The following is a 26002-nucleotide window of genomic DNA, read 5'->3' as shown; positions in this document are numbered from 1 at the left end:
ACCTGGCGGGCAGCTGAACACCACCCAGCCGCTCGCTCACTGCCCCCGCCCTCAGTGGGATGTAGGAGAGAACTGGAAATAAAAAAATAATTAAAAACCCATGGGTTGAGATAAAGACAGTTTAATAAAACAGCAGAGGAAGACTAACAATAGTAATAATAATAATAATAATGGTAAGAGAATATACAGAATATAGAAAACAAGTGATGCACAATGCAATTGCTCACCACCCGCTGACCGATGCCCAGCCCATCCCAAGCAGCAATCCCTCTCCCCCTGGCTAACTCTCCCTGACCATGACATTATATGATCTGGAATAGCCCTGGGGCCAGTTGGGGTCAGCTGTCCTGGCTGTGCCCCCTCCCAGCTCCTTGTGCCCCTGGCAGAGCAGGGGAAGCTGAAAAGCCCCGACTCGTGTAAGCCCTGCTCAGCAACAACTGAACCATCAGGGTGTTATCAACATTCTCCTCATCCTAAATCCAAACCACAGCTCTGTGCCAGCTACTGGGAAGAAAATTAACTCTGTCCCAGCCAAAACCAGGACATCCCTGAAGGTAGAGATTTGCTTTGGATTTCAGGAGTATTCCTCCTAAAGCTAAGGAATGTGAACACTTCTGACCACATATGGTCATAGCTGACAAAGTAGAGTTAAGTGCTGTACTTGGTAATTTAACTGCCTTCAATTTAGAAAGGAAAATTCACCTTTCTCTTGTAAGGAACTTACACATATTTCAAATACCATTTAATATATCTCAAGCATGATCACTAATATGCCTTCAAATCAAAACTTTCCACAAAGTTCTGCACATTAAACAAAGGATGATAAGCACAAAAAATGGGCATCCACATCTCTTCAACGTCAGCCAAAGCTCGCTTGTCTATAGGAGATCAAGAGTCTCGTCATCAGATACATGTTCTTCTTTTGAAAATTATCTGCGAAAGCCAAATACCCTTATTCTGGACCTCACTCAAAACTGGCCCTGACACATGCTGGGGCTCTCTCCTTGTGCACACATTTTTCCCGTTAGGTCACTGAATAACACTAGTAGGGCTGGCAGGTGTCCTCATCCCTGTGCTCCTCACTGTGAGAAGAGAATATTTATAAAGAAAATAGCTGTATGCTCTACATTCATATTAAAACACTTGCCATGCCTCCATGCCTCCTTTTTAAGCTCTTCTTGGAAACCTCTCTTCTGCTTTCTCACATCTCCGTTTTTAAATAGTTCCTGGTCTATACCAGCTGTTAGGGGTGGTTAATGTCATGGTAAGCTGGAATCAGTCCTGTAGGTACCTGTGTGTGCTTGTGAGTTACGCCTACATATAGACGCATATGTGTGCACTTTCTTTTCCATCATGAAACAGCAAAGACATTTTAATAAGTAAATAGAAGCAACTTTTGAAAACGTGAAATTTTCTTAGGAAAGCAAAGTAGTTTACTTCTGGCTTGCGAGCAGATACGGCAGTTTACACACCAAAGGAATTCATTCTGATTAGATGAAAATATTTCAGAAACAGATCTAAGATTTGAATAGGTCTTTCAGTTTTTAAGTCACGCTTGATAACACAACGAAAAATGATACTTCTCCAACATACATGGGTTTTTTGAAAACATCCTATATAGCGCCTGCCTATGCTGGTGACAAAGAATTTGTTTTCTTCTGGTACCGCTACACACCTGGCACGGCAGCAGGAGAGCGCTGCATTTTGTTATGTTTTGTGCAGCACGAACAGAGTTATTAGTCAAGTGCTGAATGCACACTGCCTTTATTGTTGGCTGATACAAAACAGAGAAAGGTAGAACTAAGATTTTAGGTTCTGGCTGAGCTTTGTGGACTGTTAATGTGGGCGAAATCATCGTATGGTGCTAATCAGTCATTAGTTTCAAGATTTAAGCATATCCTGGAAGTAAACCAGGGTTTGCATTTAGGCAGTGACAGATTTGGAACCCCACCTTTAGCGGGTGTTTATCTTTTCAGAGTGCAAACATGTGTTTGCCCGTGGCCCTTGCTTTGTAATAAACTTAAACCTGCAATTTAGTTTATATTTGTCTCCATTATCAGTGACACACAGTACCCAGGGAGTGCATTGCCAGTGACTCCCAGCACTGTCTCCCTGCCTCAGCTTCTGCCGAGAGGAGCAAATTGCACTGGTCACTTTTTCTTCTCTGTACCTTTAAATTAATGAGGAATTAAATTATTTGTGACTTTCTGCCCATATGGTGTAAGGATCTCATAGTGGTACCATTTCAGAGTTCATTCTCGCGTACTGCTTAAGGTGAAACACTGCCAGGCTTCTGAGAAAACCTAAAGTGTAAGTAAATATCTGCTGTATCCTGTTGTGTTCAAAATTGCTGCAGTGCAGATCACCCACAAAGCAGAAGATCTTTTGGGCAACTGAGCAAGACTGGCTGCTAGAGTAGTTCCTGCAATTAGCCTCTCTTTATACCCTGCATCAAAATTGAGTGGAGAAAAAAAATCTTATTTACTTGAAAGTGGTTGGGGGTATTTAGTACTAAGTAGACTGACAATCATTTGTATATAATGAATTTTCAGAATTTTCTGTGTTTGGGTTGCTCATAATAACTGGATGTTCTTGTTCCTGTACCCAAATGGAGTGGCTTCAGAAAACAATGTATGCAGAAATATCTTGACTTTAAAAAAGATTACAAGTATTTCAGGTGAACAAGTTAACGATGAATACCACGCATTGAACATTACAGTTAAATACATACTTCGTGGTTTGCTGATCAGATGTATAAAACCTTAAACTATTTTTAATGTTACTGAACAATATCATGTGTCTAGTTTCGTATTTCTAAAGACGACTGCAATAACAATACGTAGCGCATTGGATAAATGCTAACCTCTATAGCAAGAGCAGCAATATAGACCTTTGCGGTTTAAATTTGCTTTTAGCAACTCTTTCAGTGTCTGAATCTAAGGATCATTTTCTTTCACTGTATCCATAAAACCTAAACTCACAATTCTTCAGCTAGAACAAATTAAAAGAAATTGAAAGCTTAATCTATTTCAATAATTTTGCAATGGGAATAGTTATTTACAAGGAATATTTTTGTACCTTTTTTTTCATTTCTTCAAAAAGAAGATGCTACCTGAGTGCTTTAAATCTCTTCCAATAATATATTTGACATGACATTTTGGATCTATTTGTATGCTATTTGTATTTACGGTCACTTGGGACTCAGAAGAGTTGATCATTTCAGTTGCGTTAATTTCTTTTCTTGTTTCCATTTGCAGGATGTTCTGGCCCACTAGGGATAGAAGGAGGAATTGTGTCAAACCAACAAATTACTGCGTCATCCACTCATCGAGCTCTTTTTGGACTCCAGAAATGGTATCCATACTATGCACGACTTAATAAGAAGGGTCTTGTGAATGCTTGGACTGCTGCAGAAAATGACAGATGGCCATGGATTCAGGTAACAGATGGAGCTGAGGAGGAAAAAAATCTCCTTGATTCAATTGCCAGAGTCACTTAAGAAACTGATGAAGACAAGTGGTAAACTAACGGCTATTCTTATTCACTGTGAGAAATGCAGCCTAGACTAAAAGGGATTATTTATTTGCAAAACAGTAATAATCTCGACTTTACAAATGCACAGATCTTTTTATTAAAAAAAAAAAAATGCATGCATATGTTCCATTGTGGCTCTAAACCATGGAAGGAAATCTACAAAGACCCTTTTCAAGGAAGCTGCTTTTCACATATGCTACATTTGCTCATTAGGTCCTTAGTAGCATTTAGCAGCAGTATCTCTTGGTGGAGATACCTTAACACACGTAACTTTCCTTGGGCATAATTCTAGAGTGCTTTTAATGTGGTTTTGGCTATACCAGAGCCTGCAGGAATAGTTTGTCCTCTCTTCTGAGCTGCTCTGGGGACACAGGTTAAGCACTCTGTGCATCATGGTGGAAGTAACAAGAACTGTTTTAATAAAGGTTGAAGTAGCTGTTAGTTCAACCGCATCTGTGGGGCTGAAAATACACATTTTTTTTTCATTCCCACTCAAGGATGTTAGTGCTAGAATGATTCAAGTGGCAACACACTCTTTGTGGACCGGAGTTCTCTGCACCCAGCAGATTACTTCAGTAAAAGTCATGAAGCAGTGAATACAAAGTCCTGTGGCTGTATTTTAATGAAGATGATGATTAGCTAGTGATTGCTTAGCTCTTTACTTTTATGGTGTTTCCTTTTAATGATATGTGACTTGGGCTAAGCTTTGGCATTTTCAGCTCTTGGTTAATAAAGGTGATGTTAGACACTTACGGGAAAACCTTTTGCACTAGTGAGTATAGTCAATATGTGAAGAGGGTGATTCACTCCAAGTGAACCCAGCACAGGAGTAGCAAAAGATGGTCCTTGAGCATCTTGCCTACCAGCACTGAGAAAGCTGAAATGTCCATATGTCCCTTGGATGTGTCAGGCACACTCTTCTTGAAGTTACCTTCTATACATGGCATAATTTTTGTTCATACTCAAGTTTTTGTACTGACTACCATTTGTGATTTTCCTGAGCGGTTCCCAGATATGTGAAGAAAAAGCATACATTTTTCGTGTTTGGAGAGCAGGCACAAAGCATTGTTTGATGAAGTTTTCTAAAACTGGTGTGGTGAGAGTGCTGGATTTTGTCAGTTCTGAAAAATGAAGCCAGTTTGTTATTCACTGCAGAGTAAAAACACAAAGGCCCTTCAATGTATCTTAAGTCAGTTTTCTTCTGTAAAGACCAGAGGGGTTAGGAAGTCTGTAAAATGTATACATTGAAAAAGAACTGGAAAGAATAATGCTAAAGGACTTGAGCAGAATTATTTTCACAGGAGTAGAATGCTAATGTAACTTTAATGGATAATGAAAAAGTCAGTGTTACAATAGCTTTTGGGCTGCTTTAGAGGGTGGGCTTTATTAAATGAGCTGGAGAAAAATTTCAGAATTATTTAGCATTGGTCCCCTAGGCATGTCTTTGCTAGGAGATGAACTGGATGAGGGTAGGTAATGGTCTGTGGCTTCCACGTTTGTACTTGGCAAAGCCCCCACCCGCCAGGGAGGCAGGTTTCTACCCAGACCAGAATGATGTCTCTCTTGGACTTTGCTCCCTGGGACATCTTCCCTTTGGTCTTACCTGGAAGGAAGGTTGGACCAATGGAGAAAATGTGTCTACAAATCTCAGCCCATGGCACCAGGTTTGAACAATTTTTTCTTTTTTGGAGTTAATGACCTAATCTAGGTAGTGATGTAGCCATGCAGGTTATTCTGTAATTTTGATAGCCATGGTATGTAAGGACTTTCTAGAGGCTAATTAGGTATGATTAATGTGTACAAAGCACCTAGCATTCCCTTCTTTTTCTTTTCATTTTTCTTTAAAAATAAACTTTGGTCTATACTTTTCACAAAACTTGCCAAGCATTCTATTTTTCTTTCTACTTCAGAATAAAAATAAATATACCTTTTGTAATTTAAAAACAGAAGTTTAAAACTTGAGAGGATTTCTTTTCCTTTTCTGAAGACTTTTCCCCTTAAAACACCTGGGAACAGAAAATCTAAATTTGTCAGGGAGATGATACTTGTAGAGAAAAAGTGCTTTTTAGTCTTCTGCAGAAACCCTGTTTTGATTCGGCGAGGATACAGACCTCCACAAACTCACACTTTATGTGCCGCATGGTAGTTCTTTACATCAGAGCACTGTCTTGTTCTTCAAGCGTGAAACACACTGTAAGAGACAGACAGTGCCTGACCCTTACATGGGTGAACAGTTTCTGTCGAGAAAAGAGGAGAAGCAGAAAACCCGTATCTTATTTTTGCACAGATTCTATAACGGCCAGGGAGATACTTTCAAGCATTTGTGGAAGGTTACTAAAAGTCAGCCCATTCTGATTTGTGTTAAGTTTCTGGCCACCTTCCTTCTAGCCTTGTGGGAGAAATGCTCCCTCTGACAACAGCCTACTCTGAGTTTTTACCTTCTTTATTGTGTCACCAGTTTATTCCTGGATCCTAATGGCGGGGTGTGTGTGGGGGGGGTCTGCATATGGGAACTTTTCCATGTTGGTCTGAGTGATGAAGCAGCTGGTCCACAAGATGGCTCCTGAAAAACAGTGTGAATGTTTGGCAGAGATTAGGTGTAAAGTTACGGAGCCAGAAACTCCACTTTTAGGAAATGTAAATTAATATTTAGTACAGTGAACCTAAAGCAGTAGCCTGTTACCCTCTCATAGTTTCTAATGCTAGATAAATTCTAAAGGAAGCTATCTGTAATGGGCAAAGTCCCCTGAAGTATAATTATGTACAGGCCTGTAGCTATTTTTGCCTTGTTCCATCATTATCAATTTTCTTTGTCATTAAATTTCTTTATTTATATGCAGCTTGGCAAATGAAAGGTTTGAGTGCTTTGCTTATAACTTGTAATGAGTGCAGAGTTTTTTCCTCTCATCTTTCAGGTGTCTGACACACATGAACTAATTAGTATGCAATTTCATTTTCCTGCATTCTCCCAATGAACTGAAAATTGAAATTGCCATTTTAAATTTACACTCTCAGCATGTAATTAGTAATGGCACTACAATGCTTGTAATTGGCTTGCGATTTAAAGGGTCAGTGACCATGTTTTTGAAAGCAAATTAAAGTCAGAGTAAGTCATCTCTCCCTTTTAAAGTTCTGCTGACCTCTGTTTCTCCTCATAGGATGGCTGTGATAAAATAACACCAGTGTGTACTATTTAACATTTTATTAGTGACACTAACTTCTAATGTTTCCAAATACAATCAGAAAAAAATCCCACACTTCTATTTTGCGTTAATTGTTCCTGAGATATAACCAATAAGGTCTCTTTGCCTGTTGTGGTAACAGATCTTTTTTGTTAAAGCTCTTTCTTGAAGAGAACACCAGTTTCTATTTTCCCTTCTGTCCTTCTACATTGATGGCTGAAATATATGCTGTTTCCTTTTATTCTGGTTCCACTTCATCTCTCCACTCCTTTATTGCGCATACCTATATTTTTTCTAATCATGCCTATATTTTCTTTGGGCAGTATGGGTCAGAATAGAGATGACCACGGGGAAGATTGTTGTTTCTACTCTCTCTTTACCATATTCAAAGTCATAATAACTGCTAATCTCTAACACAAATCTGCTAACAGGACCTTCTAATCACCTGATTGATTTCTAATCTAGAGATGCATGCTTATACCTTACATTTCTTCTTCCTTCCCAGTTTCACCCCCCAAACCTAATATTTTTAACTCATTTTTCCCCTATTCATAACTGGTTTTCCTTTCCTTCCATAAAATATTATGCTTTTTTATATCACTGCAGTTATTATTCCTGTAAGACACGAAGACTTCAGCCATGGTGTATGTGCCCAAAATGCATAAACTGGCATGTTGTGGAGAACACTGTAAGACAAGATAGAATAATTTGGTAAAATGAGCAATATAAGGACTGGCCTACAGTGATGAAATCCTAAGTCAACCAGTTAAGATGTACAAGTAACTTTAGCAGAAGGATGCGTATTGAGGAACCATACCCAGGGATGAGACAGCGAGGTGGGCAAATATTGTCCTGTAAGAGAATAGCCCTGCTTCTTTAGACTTTCAGAGTAGGTAAGGTCTTTTTGTTCTGCAAATAATATTGATGCAACGGGTTCTCATTCCACAGACAAACCTTCCTAAATGTTAATTTGCCCAGCAACAGTAGGACTTATACCACCTACGTCAGAGAGGCTGGAGTGGAGAAGGAGCTCACAGCAGAGCTTCAGTGGCCCCTGCCACTGCATCACAGGGCAGGCAGGGCTGGGTTGGGTTGTCGGCGTACCAGGGAGTCCTAAGAATATCAACATCAGAAGTACGTGACAGTCTTGGAACAAAGTAGGAAGGTAGGTACCAGATTTAAGGTTAGACAGCAAAAGTCTGGGTGTATGGTGAGGTCTGGTAGGAAGCATTACAGAGCAAAAATTGGTACAGTTAGCAAAGATGATATTTTGAGTCAGAAGGGATCAGGGAAAGTTTTGATTAAGGAAAGGATGGGGTAAATTTGATTTCCTGGTCCTGGCTGTGGCCAGTTGGCTATCACATCTGAGAACAAGAGATCCCTTAATTTCTGCTCGTCCCCTGAGCATGATTGTGAAGAGGATCCCCATGAAGGCTGTGCCTGATGATGAAATAATTTTAATGGTGTACAAGATACTACCAGCTCTTTTCTAAGTGCTTTGTGGTCTTTTGGACATGGAAATTGGTTTTAGAAGGTCAGTATTAATCCACAGCCACCAAAAGAGCAGATTTGGGCATACCTTACAACTGGAGAATATTAAGAAAATGAACTAATTACTGTCTATCATACCACTGTGTGGGAGCTATGATTGAACACCTGAACTGTTGCTGGAGACTGTTGTATATAAATGTAAATTATTAAATAGAAAAGTAAAAAGCTATTTTGTTATCCCTCATTAAGATAGCAGGAACCATTTCTCCAGAGACATCAGCATGGTTGCCAATTGGTTTTTAAATAAAATATTCAAATATTTAATTTTATTATTGTGAGAAGGAGGAGGATTCATTTACAAAACAGCTGGACTGGTCAGTTGGGTTGTAGAGTCAAAAAATGGGAAAAAGAGTTGGTTCAGGTTGAGTAGTTAGCTGTTTCCCCCTAGTTTTTATGGCATACAAAAATATCCAAAATATGTAGTTCTATTTTTATTCTTTTTTGGGGTCAATTTTTGAATGTCAAATGTGATTTTAAAGTGGAAGAGCTAGAAGTCTTATTTAGAATATATGAAAAGAGCATTCTAATTCTAGAATTTTTCTAATGTATTCCCTAAATGGCTTTTCTGAAACTATATGCTAAGGTTCAGGTGAAACTCTGTATTTTGAGCTACGGCAGTTTGATAGAAAATGTGCCCAACTTCTAATTGGTAATTTGAATATGTTAGTATTCTAGTCCAAAGTAAAATACATTGTGTTTATTTACTTCTACCATCCTGGTGCATCTGTTTTAAATAATACTTCTTTTTTAATAACTTTGCACAGTTTTAGGAAAATTTCTTCATTATATTTCTTGAAACTCTGAATAAATAGTCTTCCTGTAGAAACTCTTAATAAAAAAAAAGATGACCTGTGATGGAAAGGCATCTACCCCAGCAGACGCAATGTAAAGTTTTTCCCAAGCCCCTGTGTAATTTAGAATTTTAACATCAACTAATTACAGTTAGAGACACAAAAATCTAGTTCTTATAATAACTTGCTCCCACAGCAGAAATCAGGGTGATTAATTAGCAACCAATGCATTGAGCATCCCATGAAATGCCTGGAAATGTCCAGTGGCTTGGAGGGTGTGCACAGAGTCCGCGTGCTGCATGGGTGATGGTGACATTCACCCAGAGAAAACAGAGCACAAGAGTCTTCCTTCACTGTCGCCTGTACACAGCATTCACTAAAAGTACATCTGAGGAATAATAGTGTATTGATGTGTTCTTAAATATGTTGTTTACAATAAGATAGTTTTTAATCAATGGGGTAAGACAAGAATTGTACATTACCGTGATTAGGATACTTGTTTGAGAGAATCTAAATTCTAGTTTCAATTCCAGAAACCATGTTGGTACTTTATTAAGTGATTACTGAGAATGTTTTTCTCTGTTTTGTTTTTAAGTCTAAGCATATTGAAATAATGTTTCTGGTAGGTAGAATATATGTTTTTATTTGTGGCTTAATTTGTTTTTTTACACAAGTGTCTTCCACACCACCTGTGGTTTCAATCACACCTCTGGCGCTCAGCCTCACATTTTTGGTGCCTGCAGTCCCTAATACTGGCATAGTTAGTTGTGTGTCTGTGAATCTCACAAACCTAGTCAAAACTACTGTGACACATGAAGAAATGTACTTATAATGTAAGACTTTCTAAGTTCCATCATTCTTATCCCCAAGCAGAAATCAATAAAGTGTTGTGTTTTTTTTCTCAAAAAAAGACAAGGAAAAAAAATAGCAGCTTCCACGTCAAGAGTTTCCAAAGAGCAAGTATACACCAGGTGACAGCTATTTGCTAATAAAATGATAAAACCGAAAATACACAGAGGTCTTGCAGAACATTCATTCAAACATCTGTTAGTAAGAGCTCTAAGCAAACTACCATCTGTCAAACTATTCATTTTGTCAAAGTTCATTTCCTCATTCATGAGTACTGTTGTATCAGCTTCCAAAAATACCTGTCATCATAGATTAAATATTTAATATTACTTAATATAGCTCTCAGCTTAGTATAATGTGGCCAAGTGAACCTTATGAAATACCATGTCAGAGTCATGATGTAAGGTGACTCAAACCATATAGGAAGACTTAATCTTTTAAGTTAAATGCTGAGAAAACTATTAAAGCTCTGTGTTTTTTGTCAATGCTCTGAAATTTGATTCAATATCCTAGGTGGATTTCTTTGGGGGATATTGATGAGTGGCAGTAAGTACCTGAAAGCCCTTGGCAGGAGAGAACAAAAACTAATAGTGAAAGTGCAGTTGAATTCTCTCAGAACTGTCTCACGTAGGACCTTTGAACTGCAGGAATTAGAAGGGATCTTCAGCTAGTCAAAGTCTGCCATAAGTTCACTGACTTCAGTGAACTCAGTGCCAGTGTCTGCTAGCTGCAGATCTTCCTCGCCATCTATACTTTTAGCCTAGAGGCTAAAAATATAATTTATGTACTCAGACAAGAAAACAAAAGGACTGGGAGCCTATTTCTTAGTGTAATCATCCAGATACTCCCTTGTGTCCCGTATCTTGGTATCTATTTGATATCGTCTTATATCTCCTAGTTTCATTCTTTGTACACACAAACACCCACGCACAGACGTGTTCAAACAACTTTTGATTGAGGTTTTGGATACACAAAAGCAGTCAGTTCAGAGTTAGCATCCCCATGGCAACTGAAACTTGACGCTATTATGAACACTACCCTTAACATGCTCTGTCAGCCCGTGTGCCAGCTTTCCTTAATTACTCCATGTAATATGGCTGAACGACTGAAGTAACAGTACTTTTAAACGGATTGTTTCATGCATCTGTAACACCATCTACTTTGACTTAATGTTTTTTCACATTTTACCATCCTGCTATTAAAAGTAATCGAACCAGCAAGTGGTGACACACTGAAATGAGCTAATGTGTGTCTGCCTGGTTTCTCACGTCAGTAATAAGTTGTGTGTGGAGATGCCCCAGCACCTATGTGGGGTCTCACCAACTGTAACGGAGTGATGCGTGGGCATCATAGTCCTCCTGTGGGGAGGACAGCATCTAAATCTGTAAGATGATACTGTGCTGATGTGTGATAGGCAAACAAGTAATATTTTATGTTGTAAACGCTCACTTTCAAAACTGTCAAAGTAAATGATCCTCACTTACAGTTACTCTTCTGCTGGGATTGAAAAAAAGCTGTTTCAAGTTACTTCATGACAGCTAAGGTTCAGGAAACAAAGTTCGTGAAAAAGTAAAATGACGTGCCACTATATTAAGATATGTCATTTGTGTGTGTGGTACAGAGGCATGTATATACACTTACCTCTCTGTCGGTGGACCCAGAGGATACATATATGCTGAGTTCATACGTGTGTAGGTAGGACACAGCAGTGCAGAACAGTCTGCAGGATGAAAGTAGAGGCAAAGCCATGGTACAGCTCTAGCTGTGGAGAAGCAAGCATGCGGTCCCTGGCTGCACCTCCCTGTTTCTCTGCGATTTTACAGCTGGTGGAGAAAAGTTACTGTTTTATATAGGCTGTTGGAAGTACAGCAGGTCACCAGCACCATGATACTACAAGCAGAAAATGAGGGCTAAAGTAAACTCACACTCCTTGGCCTCCCCTGGAAATGATGGCATGTGCTTGTCATCTTCTAATTTGAGTGGAACATCAATTCTTTGAACTGAAAAACAGGAGTGTATTTTACTCTTGCACTCTTATTCCATAAGCAGTTAAGATAAAGAGTCATCATTCAAGTCTTGAGTCTTTCAATGAGACTTTTCCAATTTTGACGGGTTTTTCTTTGTCTATCAGAAAACCAAGCAACATTTAATGTTTTTAATCTAATCTATTGCCTGCCAACTTTTGTAGAAGGAAAATTATTTTGGGGGAAAATGCAGAAATAATTCAAATGATTGGAAAGTCTCACTGAGGGTAACTTCTTGTGTTTATATATCAACTTTTTTATCTATTGATTCTTAATTTCAAGAGATAATGAAAAACTTATTATTAGTGTGCTTGTTATGATTCAAGCAATATTCAGCCAATTTCTTAAGATTCAGGAGGGATTAATCATTTGAGCCAACTTTTCATTTTCTGTAGTAGCATCTGTGGGTGGAGAAACCATTTGAGTGGCGTAGTCTTTTCAGTGGTCACGAAGCCATCTGTCCCGTGTGTGCTTACTGACCTACCTCTTTACTCCACTTTTGTCCATCTAAGACCTTGGCCTCTCTCCCTGCACAGCCAGTCTCATAGCAACTGACAGATTATTCTCAAAGATGACAGTATGTGGGAAGGATTGCTTTCACATAGTCCTATTTTCCTATTTGTCTTTCTCCCACAAGTTTTGTCATGGCATGAACACAGTCTAACAGTTGCCTTAACTATGAGCAGCATTACTAGATCAATCAGAACTCCTCGTTATAGCTGGAACTTCCATGTGCTTTGGGGTCCTCTATAAACACAACTAAAAAGACTCTGCACTAACTAGAGAAGGTATTTGCAGATACATGGGAAGAGCAAAAGGACTGTATGGACAGCATGACAGGCAGCTTAAAGCCAGCCATGCCTGCCAGGCTCATTGGAAAATACTGTTTTAAGTAGGTATACAGTGATTAGGATTATCTTGACCAGGGAAGAAAGGGGGTAAAGATGTGTATTTTATGATCAGTGTTATGAAAATTGAAATACTGCTTTGTGAGTTATTTAGCAACTGAAACCAACATTTCATTACTGGCTAAGGAAGGGTAGCTAAAGTGTGATAGCATTAGAAGTGATTACTCATGAGAAATCTGCAAGCACAGATCTACTGTGTCATTTGTACCTCATGGCCTGCTTGCAAAAAATCCAGACCTCATTTGAGTAGTGGGATTTGCAGTGTCTCCCAAGGCTGATGTAGCCAGGATTACATAGGTGAAGAAGTCTGCCCATTGCACAGCCCATGACGATCATGTCCTGTGGAACCACTTTTCAGGTAGACTCTTCTCCTCCCTTTACAGTAGTAATCAGTATAATCTCTGTAGATAAGCTGTATAAAAAGAAAGACTAGGTAGTGAACTGTGGTTAAGCAATACTCTCTGTACAGGTTGGTTGTGCACCATTTGATAGCACTGTTATCACTTAGAGGGTTTATTCTGGTGGAGGAACTAAGCAACTTCAGCTTCCCATTGTTAAAGTACGCTGGGATGATTACAAAACCTCAGTAGGCATCTCACAATGCCAAGGAAGTTTTTGCTTTAGCTCCCATCTTTCAATGAATGTGTTTAATTCCAGGTTCAACCTTAATATTCAAAACTAATGAAGATAATTTCTTCATCTGGGCAACAGACTTGTCATTTTCTAGCACATTTCCTTCTTATTTAACATTTTTTGGTCTGAGAAGATACGTGTGACCTAGACAAAGCCCACTGAAGTCGGAACGGGAATTCTTCCCAGTTGTTTTTGTTGGGCTTCAGGGCAGCTCGTATTTATTATCAAGAGTTTTTATAAGAGTGCATCTACCAAAGTGCCTTAAAATAAATTGAAAGGATGCAATAGAAAGTACCTCCGATACTTGCAATAGGAGCATTAAGAATTTTTCCTGAGTATATTTTCATGGTGATTTTAGTATTGCACCTTTTGAATGTACTTCATTTCCCTAGAGACGGTTTTCATGTAGGATTAAAGGAAAAGTGCATGGTTGTTTCTGTGACCTGAGTCTATCATCCTACATTCTACCCTCTACAAGCTGTTGATCAAAGCTATTTTACGTGTGAAAATACATACAGATATTTCCTTTTTATTAGACATTTTTATTTACACATTCTTTGACTGGTACTTTAAGAAGTATTCTGGTCGTTTTGGGGAAGTCCTTTCTGGGAGGCCAAAGACAGAAAGAGTATGTGGAGGAAGTAATAATAGCAATTAATGACCTTCGTGTTTCTTAGCTAACCTTAAATTGCAGGTAGTTAATACCCATTTAATCAATACTTTGTAAATGAGATGAAATTTTACAGGGCTACAAGCCTCTGAACAATGTGAGATTGATTATGGGCCCCTTCTTGAGATGGCAGTCTAAACATGCCAGTATTTGAATAATTCATATCATCCAGCTAATGGCATTCATAACTACTACCTTTGGGACTAAAATAATGACTTAAAAATAAGAAGAAACAGACCAACCAAATTTTTAAGTCTGTCTAATTATGTAAACTATCTGAGGCATAAAGTGAAAGTTCTCAACAAAAGCCAAAGGAAGTGAGTGATTTTTGGACATATTCACAACATATGCTCCTCCACATTAGCATTACATGGGCCAAACAATCCCTGTATTTATGTTTTCCATACAAGTAGGGTTTAACCTATACTCTGATCTTTTCACAGAAAGGCAAATTAAATTAGCGAACCAATTTGTGTCTCTGATTCAGCATGCCTAGCTTGAAGCATATAAATAGTCTAATTGATGATAGCAAAGGTGATGAGTTGCTTTTAGATGGTTGGCTGGGGCTAAGCTGTGAGCGAGTACAGGGAAGACCTGAGAGACCTTTGTTGTTACCATAAGATATGATAGTCCGGTGAGGGACTCTGGAAACAACAGTATCCAGAGGATGAGTTTGCAGAGGATTTAATAGCAAAATTGCAAAGAGACGATGCTGGACCTGCATCCATGTAAGTGAAACAAAAAGAGTTTGTAATCAGAAATAAATGAGTATTTAATTGGTTTGTCTGCAAGGTACGATCACACAATCGTGTTAGGAATTATTGTTTGTAAAGTGACCTGTAGCAAATGACCGTGTTAGTTCCCCTAGACTATCACAATTATAACATAAAACATGCTGGCTTTTCTCTGTGTAATAGACCCGCTTCCAGAATGGCAGCAACGGTGCTACCACGGATAAATCACTGCGTTACCTAATCGGGATGCTAGTTAAAACACATACCACCGCATTAATGCCCTCAGCTAAATCTGGAGAAGCTCTGCTGACAGTGCTGATTAGGGGAGTCACACAAAGCCACAGGCAGGCAAGATATATAAGCACCTTACGTCCAGGTGCCAGCAATGCTTTGCAACAGGGAAGATAATAGTAACTGACCTGCTCCGACCTTCCCGCACCTCATCACACCTCGAGTCTGGCTCTGCAGCCCCTTGCTCTTGATGTGACATCAGGGTGAAACAGCAATGTTCAGCCGTGTTCAGGGCCTCTAGGGCCTGAAGACGGGAAAGAAAACACAGGAGGGAGCTTTCAGGCTCACTAAATTTCCCGGCATTGAGGGTTACTCCTTTCACTCAGGCTACTGACTGATGGCACTGAGTCAGGTTACTCCTTTCCTGAGTTTATTACAAACATTTCCATTGACAAGTGTCCCTATTTTTAATCAGAAAATGTTTCTGTGGGTGCTTTCTATCCAGCTGTATCAGAATTATGACTTTAAAAAAAAAAAAAGGCAAAAAAAATAATTTTCAGTCCTTCAAAAACTGATGAAATCAGCAGGGAAGGGTTGCTGTAATAAATCTTTGAATGCCAGTATCACCTTGATCCCTTATTCAACCCTATTTTTATATAAGTAATAGTATTAGTAAAAATATATATATTTTGTGCTAGAAAATATGGAGAATTATTTATAGCAATGCTGTTGTAGCTCATAACTGAAACAGGTAAACACCATAGTTCTCCATAAACTGCATTTCTGTTTATGAATGAAGGCTCATGTAAAATTACATTTACAGTCTCACAGACCCAATGTTTCCTGAAGGCTTTAAACTGATCATTTCTTGGAAGTTTGCTCTGAAGGTATACTTCAGACAAACCTGTTATGTATGAAATGTTAGTGCTGTTATTGCTAATAGTGCAATAACAAATGAGGGGAATATGGTTATGTATTCTGGCCAGGAGCATCACATATGGCTTCTTCCTAGAGTCACTCCATCTTCTCATCCCTCTTCTCCTCTCCTGCATGTAATAATGTAGATGAGACATATGTAGATGATTTTTTTTATCTTTTTTTGTCAAGCTTCTGCACACTGAATATACTAATATTTGATCACAAATTGAAGAGGAATACGAACTTCTTCCACTGATGCTGTCCCTAATCTCTCTGTTCTGTTGCATTGACATATTGTGACTGTGAACTTAGTCCTTTTTTCTACAATTCTAAGTTTGTTAAGCATGCTGGGAAGTTAGTTTTGGTCTTTGTTTTGCAGAGCCCTTTGGACTGTTTATGGAAAACAGGCATGAAGCAATTCCCTTCTGTGTTATGGTCCTACATTTCCTCACACTTAAAAGCAAAACTGCACACACGCCATGCAGATTTGCAGGACTGGTTCTGAATTGCCTTTCAAAATGATGCACTGTGCAGTCTACAGGAACTTATAAAATTACCTTGTTCACATTGCGACTTTCTCTTGGGAAAATACTCTTTTTAATTTGTTTTCTTTCCTTTCTGGTATGGATTTTTTCAAGTTCCAGTAAAATTTTGATTGTCTATGTCTTCATCGGTGTAGACAACTGAATGATTTAGCATCCTAAAACAGATTTGTGTGAGTCATTGCAGTCAAAAACATTAGAACACCAGAGAAAATTGTTTATTAGATAACTACTCCTACAGAATCAGCACTGAGAGCAAGAAACATGGCATGCTGGTTACTTTTTCCCCTCCTGTTGAAAGAGGCCGTGACTGCATAACCTGCTGTGATGATAAAAGTGGTCTAATCATGGAGTCAGGATGATTGCGGTGGTTGAAAGGAACAAGGTTAAAAGAAATTTCAAGGACTGCTGGGAACTTCTTAAACTGATAGAGTCAGTTTTATTCCCGAGCTCTCGGGCATGCACCGCACTCGAGGGTTTGTGCCTCAAGTTACTTTCTTTTTACTTAGTTTTGGCTATATGATGTGGTATAGAAGGCACGAAATGACTGGCAGTACATGAATTCAGCCTTCCACATGTATACAGCACTGACTTGAGGAATTGTATCTTGTCCCTCAGCCCTGTCTATTAACTTGACTGCCATGCCTGTGCTCTAGCTGAGCTTTTTGCAATATCAGCACAGTGACTTTGCATCATCCACCTATATTGTGTAGACATAACCTATTTCTTGCAGCATCAGATTTAAATGAATTGATGTCAGACTACTGTCTTTCTTTTACATGCAGTTTTACCTGAGTCATTCAGTGTTCATCATTTATTCTACCCCAAAAAAACTTCCTCGTTGAAATGCAAAACCTGTTTGAGGCAGATTCCATTAGCTGGAAGTGTTAAACAGCACCTTACCCAGGTTTCATAAAACGCTTCATGCCATGAGGAGGTAGGGCAATGGGCATCCTCAGGTCTGCTAGTGAACACTGCAGACAAATCCCTGATACCTGTCAGGTGAATTAGGTCCCATGTAAGTTGCTGGACTCAGGAGCCCTCTCTAAGCTGGGGCCAAATGCAGCTTCATGGACAGGGACCGAGTGTCAAGTCTGAATCCATTACTCTCAAAATAACCTTAAACACCACTGGGGCTGGTAGAACTGATCAGTGTCTTTTTTTTTTTTATCTTTCTGTAAGTAGTTTCCTCAAATTTCTATGCAAGCATCTTCTTCTTACAAGGTCTTTACCATGCACTAATACTTAAATTACTGGGTTAAATCCCTCAAAATACTATTGATCTTCTATCTTCCTTGATTTTTTTCCAGTTAATCTAGGTAGTGAGAAGGGGTTCTTTATAACCAAGTAAGCTATTACCTTTTTTTAAAAGATGTGTTAAACTCTTGTTCTTATCCTTAGTTTGTTTGTTTTAAAACACAGCCACCATGTAATTAGAATATATAACATTCTGCCCTAGATCTGAATCTACAAAGCAGAGCTTCCTAAGCTGTTTTTCTTCACAATTTCCACAGAAAAATACGCTTGAAAATACTTTTCATGCTAAAAGAGCTAGTTCACATTTCACGTGAGGAACTTTGCTTCCTACTGAAGTACATTAAGTAAGGAAGTTTTCAGCATCTGCTTTTTTATAGTCATTGCATTTGTCATAGTCATTGCACAACTGTAATATTTTGAGTTTTGCTAAGCTCTGACTTGAAAAATTTAAAACACATAAAAGAATCCAGACACAAAGGGCCAATTAATTCCTGATGTATCCATATGCACTGAAAGGAGCTACCGCAGGCGGGACATTAGCCCCATGGGGATTTTGTATGTAAGAAAGCTGCAGGGATTTGAAAGTGCATTTTTTCCCCTTTCATTGGGATTTCCCTGCAAACATTGGTAGAATATGTAGGCCTAATTGCAAAACACAGTATCCTGTTTTTATTTCCTGTGTTAGATCAAGCTCAATACTGCCTAAAGCCAAAGCTCAGTTTGTGACTCAGAGTGTGGGTACTGATCAAGAAAGTGTCTAAAAAGAAAGATTCTGTCTGTTAAAACAGAGAAGTAAATAAAATTGTATAGCTTACATGTACAGATAGCCTGATAAGCGTATAGAGCAGGCGAGTATATAGCAAAAAAAGGTAGGCTTTTTACCTCCTGAAACTCAAAAAACACAGGTTAAACAGTATGTATATGAGTATTTAAAAATGAGGGGTTTTTTTCATTTTTATGATTATCTGACCAAGTCTTCCCTTCATTCAGTACTTCTTTTTGAGTTTCAACCATAGTATCAAACTCTTAGGCAGATTACATTCAGGTGGGTTTTTTGTCTTTGTGTTGCTTCTTGAAGTGCAGTGGTTCATTTGTTGTGCATTAGAGATGGAGGCTGAGGCATCAAAGGGAGCCAGTGTGCGAATGTAACATCCTGTGGTTAAAGCCATAGTTCCATTAGAAACTGCTCTTTCTGAGTAAACAGGGGGGAAAAATTTCCACATAAATTCTCATCCAAAAAACCTCCCCAAGATTATTATCTTGAAAAAGAAAAATTGGGAAAGAAGCTGAAAGAATATTAGGTATACGCATAACTGGATCAAATAAAATTTATTTGATGTTGCATTATATCTTCCTTTTTCCCAAACAGTAAAATGTGAAGATAGTTAGAGTATGCAAAAGGCAAATAATCAATCGCTGGTTTCTGTTTGTGCTTTCAAATTTGGTTTTGGAGATGGTGTTCACTTGATTATTAACAATTTTGCAAATATATGAAAAATTGTTTTACTTGCCTCTTTATTAATATCCTTAAATTCCATATAGAGATTGAAATCTGCCTAAGAGACTTCCAGAAACCTTTATACCTAACTGTTTACTATTGTAACTATATTTTGAAATGTAGTTAGGGAGCTGATAGTAGTCTCTGAAGTGGTCCTCTTACAAATATAATGTGTCTTTTTTTTTTTTTCCTCTGGGAAACCTGGAATGTGGGGGGGAAGTTTCCCAAGACTGTAATCTCTTCTAACTTCTAACTGGTGTGAGTCCTTTCTCCCCATTGCAATTGCAAATGCAATGTTCCTGAGTTTTCCTGGTGTATGTGAGAAGGATCCTGTAAGAAATCTGATCTATTATAGGCAGCTTCTCCTCTCTCAATCGGTCTAAACCTGTAAAATACCCATTGTTATTCTAAAGGTGTATGAGTGGTTATTAATTTCTTATAGAAGGAACTATGGTAAAACTATACTGAAATTTCTTTTGCCTCAAGAAGAAAAATACCAGAAGCCCAACAATTTCGGATAAGTAGCAGAGAAATAGCTAGGCTCCTTCAAAAAGCCACTAAAATTCTTTCTCCACTTTCCCACTGCGTACACAGTAAGATATTGAAACACTGTAGTTTGATCATCTTACATCCTTAATAGAGGCTAGATTACATTACCAAGTGAGAGAAAATCTTGAGACCGCACTGTAAAGAAAAAGGGATTAAAGTATTTGGACAGCAGATGCCTGCTCTGCCTCTGACTCCCCATATTCCTGTACTGAGGCTGCACTCCCAAATAGTAGGGAGTGCACCATGTCAGCTCCACTAACTGGGGAGCAGAGATAAGATTTATTTAGAGGAGGGAAGTGCTAATGGAGTTTAATGTATTATTTACATTGTCCCAATTGTTTACTCTCTAGTATTTGCATTCGTATCCTTTTATCGCACATCTGCCTACACCTTCACGCAGTTCTCACAGTATGACAGCTCTTTGTTAAGCTTCATTTGGTGCAAAAGTTACAGACTTCAGCTGCCTACCAGCAAGAGGGTGGGAGTGCAATTGCCACAGGCTGACTTCATGATTGACTTCATTGCAGGGACAAGGCCAATGATGCCAGCATTGTTTGATTTGAATATCACATTCTGAATTTTGTGAGAATATAGTTGTCTTTCCAGTATCATAGATGGATAAAGAAGGCAAAATTAAGGTTGTCTGAATATTGTTGACCTCTTCGTACCTCTTGATTTTGTACTCAAGGTGTTGAGGTCAACTCAGACAAGTACACAGGGAATATTCATATCTGTCAGTAGCCATTGATATTTTGCTATTGACTGGTTTGGGATTAGCATTTCAGCCATGATCTTTAGATATATGAATTTTCAGTAAGTAATAAGGAAAGATCTATTTGTTTGCTTTAAAGAGCATCCATGTATTTTTACTTTCCTTGAGAAATTTGACTTGAAGTTAACTGAGGCTCTTTTGTATGGGATTGCAAACTGGCTTCTAATAGAAGAAGATTCAGCCTTTGGTAAATTATCACACTGTTGCATTTCCTTTTCAGGAAGGAAATCTATAGCAGTAATCCTATATACCAGTAATATACTATGTCCCAGTAATACACGAGTAATATTTTCTATATCAATAATATATATTATGGGTACACATATAGAAGTGGGTACACATGAAGACGTAAGCATAGTACAGGCTTTGGTTCAAGTTTATTTCATTCATTTATGTGCATATGTACATGAAATGAATGAAGAATAAAAGGAATTAATGGAAGTCTAAAGATAGTTACTTAAATGCTACAGCTGTGGTTTTTTCCTTTCTGTCATTAAAAAAAAAAAAATGGAATCACAGGAATCTAGAATCAGAATTGTTATTGATAAAGTTATGTTGTTATTTCAGATAAACCTGCAGAAGAAGATGCGAGTCACTGGAGTTATAACTCAAGGTGCCAAGAGGATTGGAAGTCCAGAATATGTAAAATCCTACAAAATTGCATACAGTAATGATGGGAAGTCGTGGATAATGTACAAAGTAAAAGGCACAAATGAAGATATGGTAAGATTAAGTCATGTGTATATGAATACATTTTATGGTTTAGCTGCCTTCAGATGTATGAGGTATCTCTAGCAGATAAGCATAATTGCCTGACAGTATGATATAGGTTGCCTTGTTATTATTTTTCTCTGAAAAAAAAAAAACATGAAAAAATTTGCACTTTCTGTCTGCTAAGAATTTCTTATACTATAAGTGATGGTTGTATAAATACTATGTCCCAAGGCTAGAATAATCCTGTTTATTACACTTAACTGATTTTCATTTTAATTAGTTTACCAGTAATTACTCATTGCTATTTTCAATTTAGTTTTATTACATTGGCAGATTAGTATTAACCCTTAAAAGCATAGAGCCCATTCATCAATGCTAATCTCTGTACTGCACAAACAGTATCATCCAGTGGGAAGTATGTGTTTACAGTTTACAGTTACCACTTATTTTTTATAGAATTGTGCATACAAAGCAGCAAAAATCCCTTTCCTCTGTAAGTTAAGATAGAACTGAGACACTTTGCAGCATTAGACACAGTTTCTCTATTAGGAAATTAAAATGCTATGTGAAGAGGTATATAATGAGGGAAGAAAACAAAGAACAAGCATATCTGGTTAGAGTGAGGAGTGAGTAGAAGAATGCTTATAGGTTTAACTCAGCTCCCCCTGCGATCACTGGGAGGGTTACACTGCACTTCAGTGGGAGTTGGATCAGGTTCTTGAAGTAGAGGGAAAAAAAATAAATGTCAATCAGCATAAATAATTGCAGGCTAAATTGAATTGGGAATATTTAATACACTAATTAGAAGAGAAGACATAATTTAGTTGCATTTGTGGCTTCAGTTTCTAGGAGTGACAAGGCAGAGGTCCTGATTCAGCACAGGCAGCAAAGGCATGCCAATGCAAGCCAATGGCAGTCTGTTTTGCTGAAAAACTTGCATGTTGGGCACTAGAAATGATAAAACAGCATCTATGTGGGAAAAACTTGCAAAGAAACGTGGAGGGAAGGTCAGAAGAACAATGCAGAGATTTTTGAGACATGGAAATCAGCTGAACCTCCAGCAAAAGCCGTGGCACATTTTTATGAATATGTCATTTTAACACAGGTGTTCCGTGGAAACGTGGACAACAACACCCCGTACGCTAACTCCTTCACCCCTCCAATTAAGTCGCAGTATGTACGGCTGTATCCTCAGGTATGCAGAAGACACTGCACGTTGAGAATGGAACTTCTCGGCTGTGAACTGTCAGGTGGGTTTCCTGCCATCGCTGCGTCTCAAAAGCAAACCATTGAGCAATGCATCTTTGTGCCCGGGGTCTAAGCCGCGTGCGGTTTATTCCCAGTGAAATGCAGCTGGCAGGGCTGAATTTATCCAGACAGATACTTATCTCTCTTTATGTAAATTGTATAAGCAACAACGCTTACCTAAGCAACATGAGTGACAACAGTTGCTTGCAGCAGGGCAGTGGGATAGGGTAATGTGGTAGCAACCTAACAACGCTTTGTGAATCTTTCTGTGCGCATTGGCCTCCGATTACGTGCGACCTAGGTAAAGTCATTTATAGCAGTTTTCATAACTATCAGCAGCTCTCTGGACCCGTTATGTTGCGTACTAGGCAGATCATGAGACAGAGGGTCTCTAACTCACAGTTACACTCGGCACAGCCTAAACTAAGCGCTGAAAATGGTTTCTGAGAGCCAAAGCTGTTTGTGCAGTGCTGTACAGCAGGAGCAGGCATCAAAGCTGATTTGAGCCATTTGTCCTGGCTGCTGGGTGACCGCGCCGATGTGCTGCGTGAGACCCTCAGAGGGACAGGGGTGCTTCAGCTGCCGCCAAGGAACACTCAAAGTGCAGTAAGATATATTTTGCTGGGCTGTGTTAGTCAGTATTTCAGTTTAGATTTGTTTTGTGAATTTCTAGCAGAAGCAGGGATTGCGTCTCGTAGCAAAAAGTAAATGATTAAGTGGAGCCAATATAAACCCTCTTACTGTTCGAAGCAGCAGAAGTTACAGCTCATAAATGTAAAGCCTGACCTCTAGCCACTCTCTGCAAGAGCCATGTTCCCTTACAAATTCAGTAAAGCATGTAAATTTTTTATCTTTTTCAAGAGATCAACCTTTTACCGGTGGAGCGCTCCACTGAATTCATTTAAGAATGATTTTTTATGTGGCTGCCTGCTTACTGTACAAACAATAGTCATCCAGTTCACGAATGATATATCAAAACAGCTGCAGTTAAATAATTCTCAGTCCTCTGGTGGCATCAAAACCAGATTCAGAAATGAAAAGTTAATGCATTAATCTCACTGTAGCCCTTTTCCAATATAGATAGGTTTGAGAGTAAATAGAAAATTCTGTCTAGCTGCTTTAGTCTATTAGATTTTTTTTTTTATGTCTTCCATTTCTGGAACCACAATTTAGAGTAAGTCCTTGCCAGAATGACCAGGAATTGTTTTGCTCAAAGAACTGTGAAAGCTACTGAAGTGAATTCATTTCAGTGGTCTCCTAACAGTTTCAAGGTCATCATTTCTTAGAACTGCAGGCAGCCAAGGCTCAGCAGAACAATTTCAATCTTACTGAAAGAAGAGTATAATTATACATAACGACAGGCTAATTCACTCTAATTCCAGGTGGTATGTCTTAGGCAGAAAAACACTTTGAGAAGTCTGGCTTCTCTAACAAGTCCTGGTGCTGGAGAAGAGGGTCACTACTGATGGGAGGGAGACCATCTCGCAGCACCAGATCAACGTAAAAACTAATTCTTTCTTAGGACAAACTTCAGCAAAATGTTCAATATAATCTGCTCTAGGCTCATAAATAGCTTTATGTACCAGGACCCATGGTCAGATCTTATTGAAAACCATGATCAATGCTTGTGGAGTTGGCCATCAATAAATTAGGCATTAATTTTCATGGCCTTGTGTTCCTGCCTTACTTGGGTTTTGCACATCTCTGTGTTGTAAATTCCCTTCCCTTCATAGAGTATTGATGTGGGGGGAGAAACAGATCACAGCTACTCTTTATTAGAATGCCTTTATTCATTAAGCTGTTGTTAATACTAGCAATAAGATGTTGTTTTTAAAAACAGATAACTGTTTGCACAACACAGTCACTTACACAATTCACTCATGCACTCAAACGTGCATATAGCAGGCCCTGCCTTCTTGCATGCTGTCCATGTCATGCAGTGCTGATGCTCCTGTATGTTGGTGGCTCTGTGCCAATTCAGCAAATTCTCAGTGTTCTGAGTTTGTCAGTCCTTGGAGAGGGATGCTGGTCCCCAGAACTTAACCATCCTTATCAGACTTACAGCATCTTCTGAGCATTTAATTTACCTCTTTTTGGCATGTTGTTCTCTGGTAACTATTTTTCTACCCTAACAGAACCTATAGCTACCATCCACACAAAGTCACACACAAGGGACTTCGTAACATCTGCATGTAATACTAGATTCCCTTCCCCTTGTTTGTCTTCAGCACTATCTAATCTGGAAAAGAATCCTATGATCATTAATAGGAAGACATTTTTTTTAATCTCTTGATTTTCAGAAAAGAAAAATACCACAGTAATGATCAAACCAAAACAACCTTTGCCTTCAAATAATTGACATATGCTGCTTTTGCCAATACTGCAGGAATCCTGGCCCAAGAGAAGATGCGAGTAGACTTTCGCATGCAGATCCATTTGTGGTTTTGAGCCACTGCACTGGATATTTAATATTTCCTTTGAGGGTTTGAGCTTTCTTGAAAGAAGAGGTAAATGAGGGACATGGTACAGGACACAGACTGAAGAGTAAAATATTATGCCCTCAGAAGAGTCCACAGAGAATGACCTTCATGTGGATTCTTTCAATTTTCAGATGCTAATCCACACTCATCCTTATGATTTAACTGTTCCTGTTTCATCAAGCTAGACCAAATAGGAAGTAGCTGCAACCTTATACCTAGATAGGTTTAAACTTACAGAGTTATCAGATATCATTTATCACAGGTGATGATATCTAAAGCATCTCAAACATTTTGACCTAAGATGCTCCACTGAGCGTAGCCCTAAGTATATCTACATCAGCTCTCACCAACTTCAACATGTTGTAAAAATGTGAAGGGAGATTGAATCCTTTTGCAGGGACATTGCAAACATTTATAAATACAATTCTATGAAGAATAACTATCTACAGACACAAAGTTTTGTACTAGTTTGAAGATCCTGTCCTTTACACTATAGGTTATAGCTCGCCTATCAAAATAAACAGTCGTTGCCTTCTGTCATTGCGGCAGGGTGCCATAGGAGCGGGGGAGCGACTGGGTCTGCCGTTGCTCGCTGTGACACAGCACTAAGACATTGTCCTGCCGCCCATGTGCATCAACGTTCATCTCTTCTGGTTCTCATTGTTCTCACTTTCTCCTGTTACCTTTAACAACTGTCTTCCTACTTCCTTTGGGGCAGCGGAGAAGGAAGGCGAGTGTGAAATCCCATTAATGCATGCACGCATGCACACATCTGTTGTTTCATAAATCAATAATAATACTCAGAAAAGATAGAACTATTTTTGATGGATTGGACCAGCACTGAAAAACAGTTTTGACAACCCATGTTTTTGTGTCAGAAACCTCCTTCAGATTCCTCAGATGAAACATTCCTGCCG

The 26002-nt window shown here is 38.7% G+C and overlaps 1 protein-coding gene across 1 annotated transcript in view; it reads left to right on the top strand.

The window, feature by feature from the left end:
• The window catches only part of EDIL3 (EGF like repeats and discoidin domains 3), a 191993-nt gene that overhangs the window by 117120 nt on the left and 48871 nt on the right, over positions 1–26002 (top strand). The window contains exons 6-8 of the mRNA XM_009641121.2: positions 3258–3439; positions 21211–21366; positions 22463–22607. Of these exons, the coding sequence (XP_009639416.1) occupies positions 3258–3439; positions 21211–21366; positions 22463–22607 (483 nt within the window). The remainder of the gene's footprint in view (positions 1–3257; positions 3440–21210; positions 21367–22462; positions 22608–26002) is intronic.

The sequence above is a fragment of the Egretta garzetta genome, unplaced genomic scaffold, assembly GCF_000687185.1.
Source record: "Egretta garzetta isolate BGI_Z169 unplaced genomic scaffold, ASM68718v1 scaffold136, whole genome shotgun sequence".
Taxonomy (NCBI): Eukaryota; Metazoa; Chordata; class Aves; order Pelecaniformes; family Ardeidae; genus Egretta; species Egretta garzetta.
This window is presented reverse-complemented; position numbering and strand designations above follow the sequence as displayed.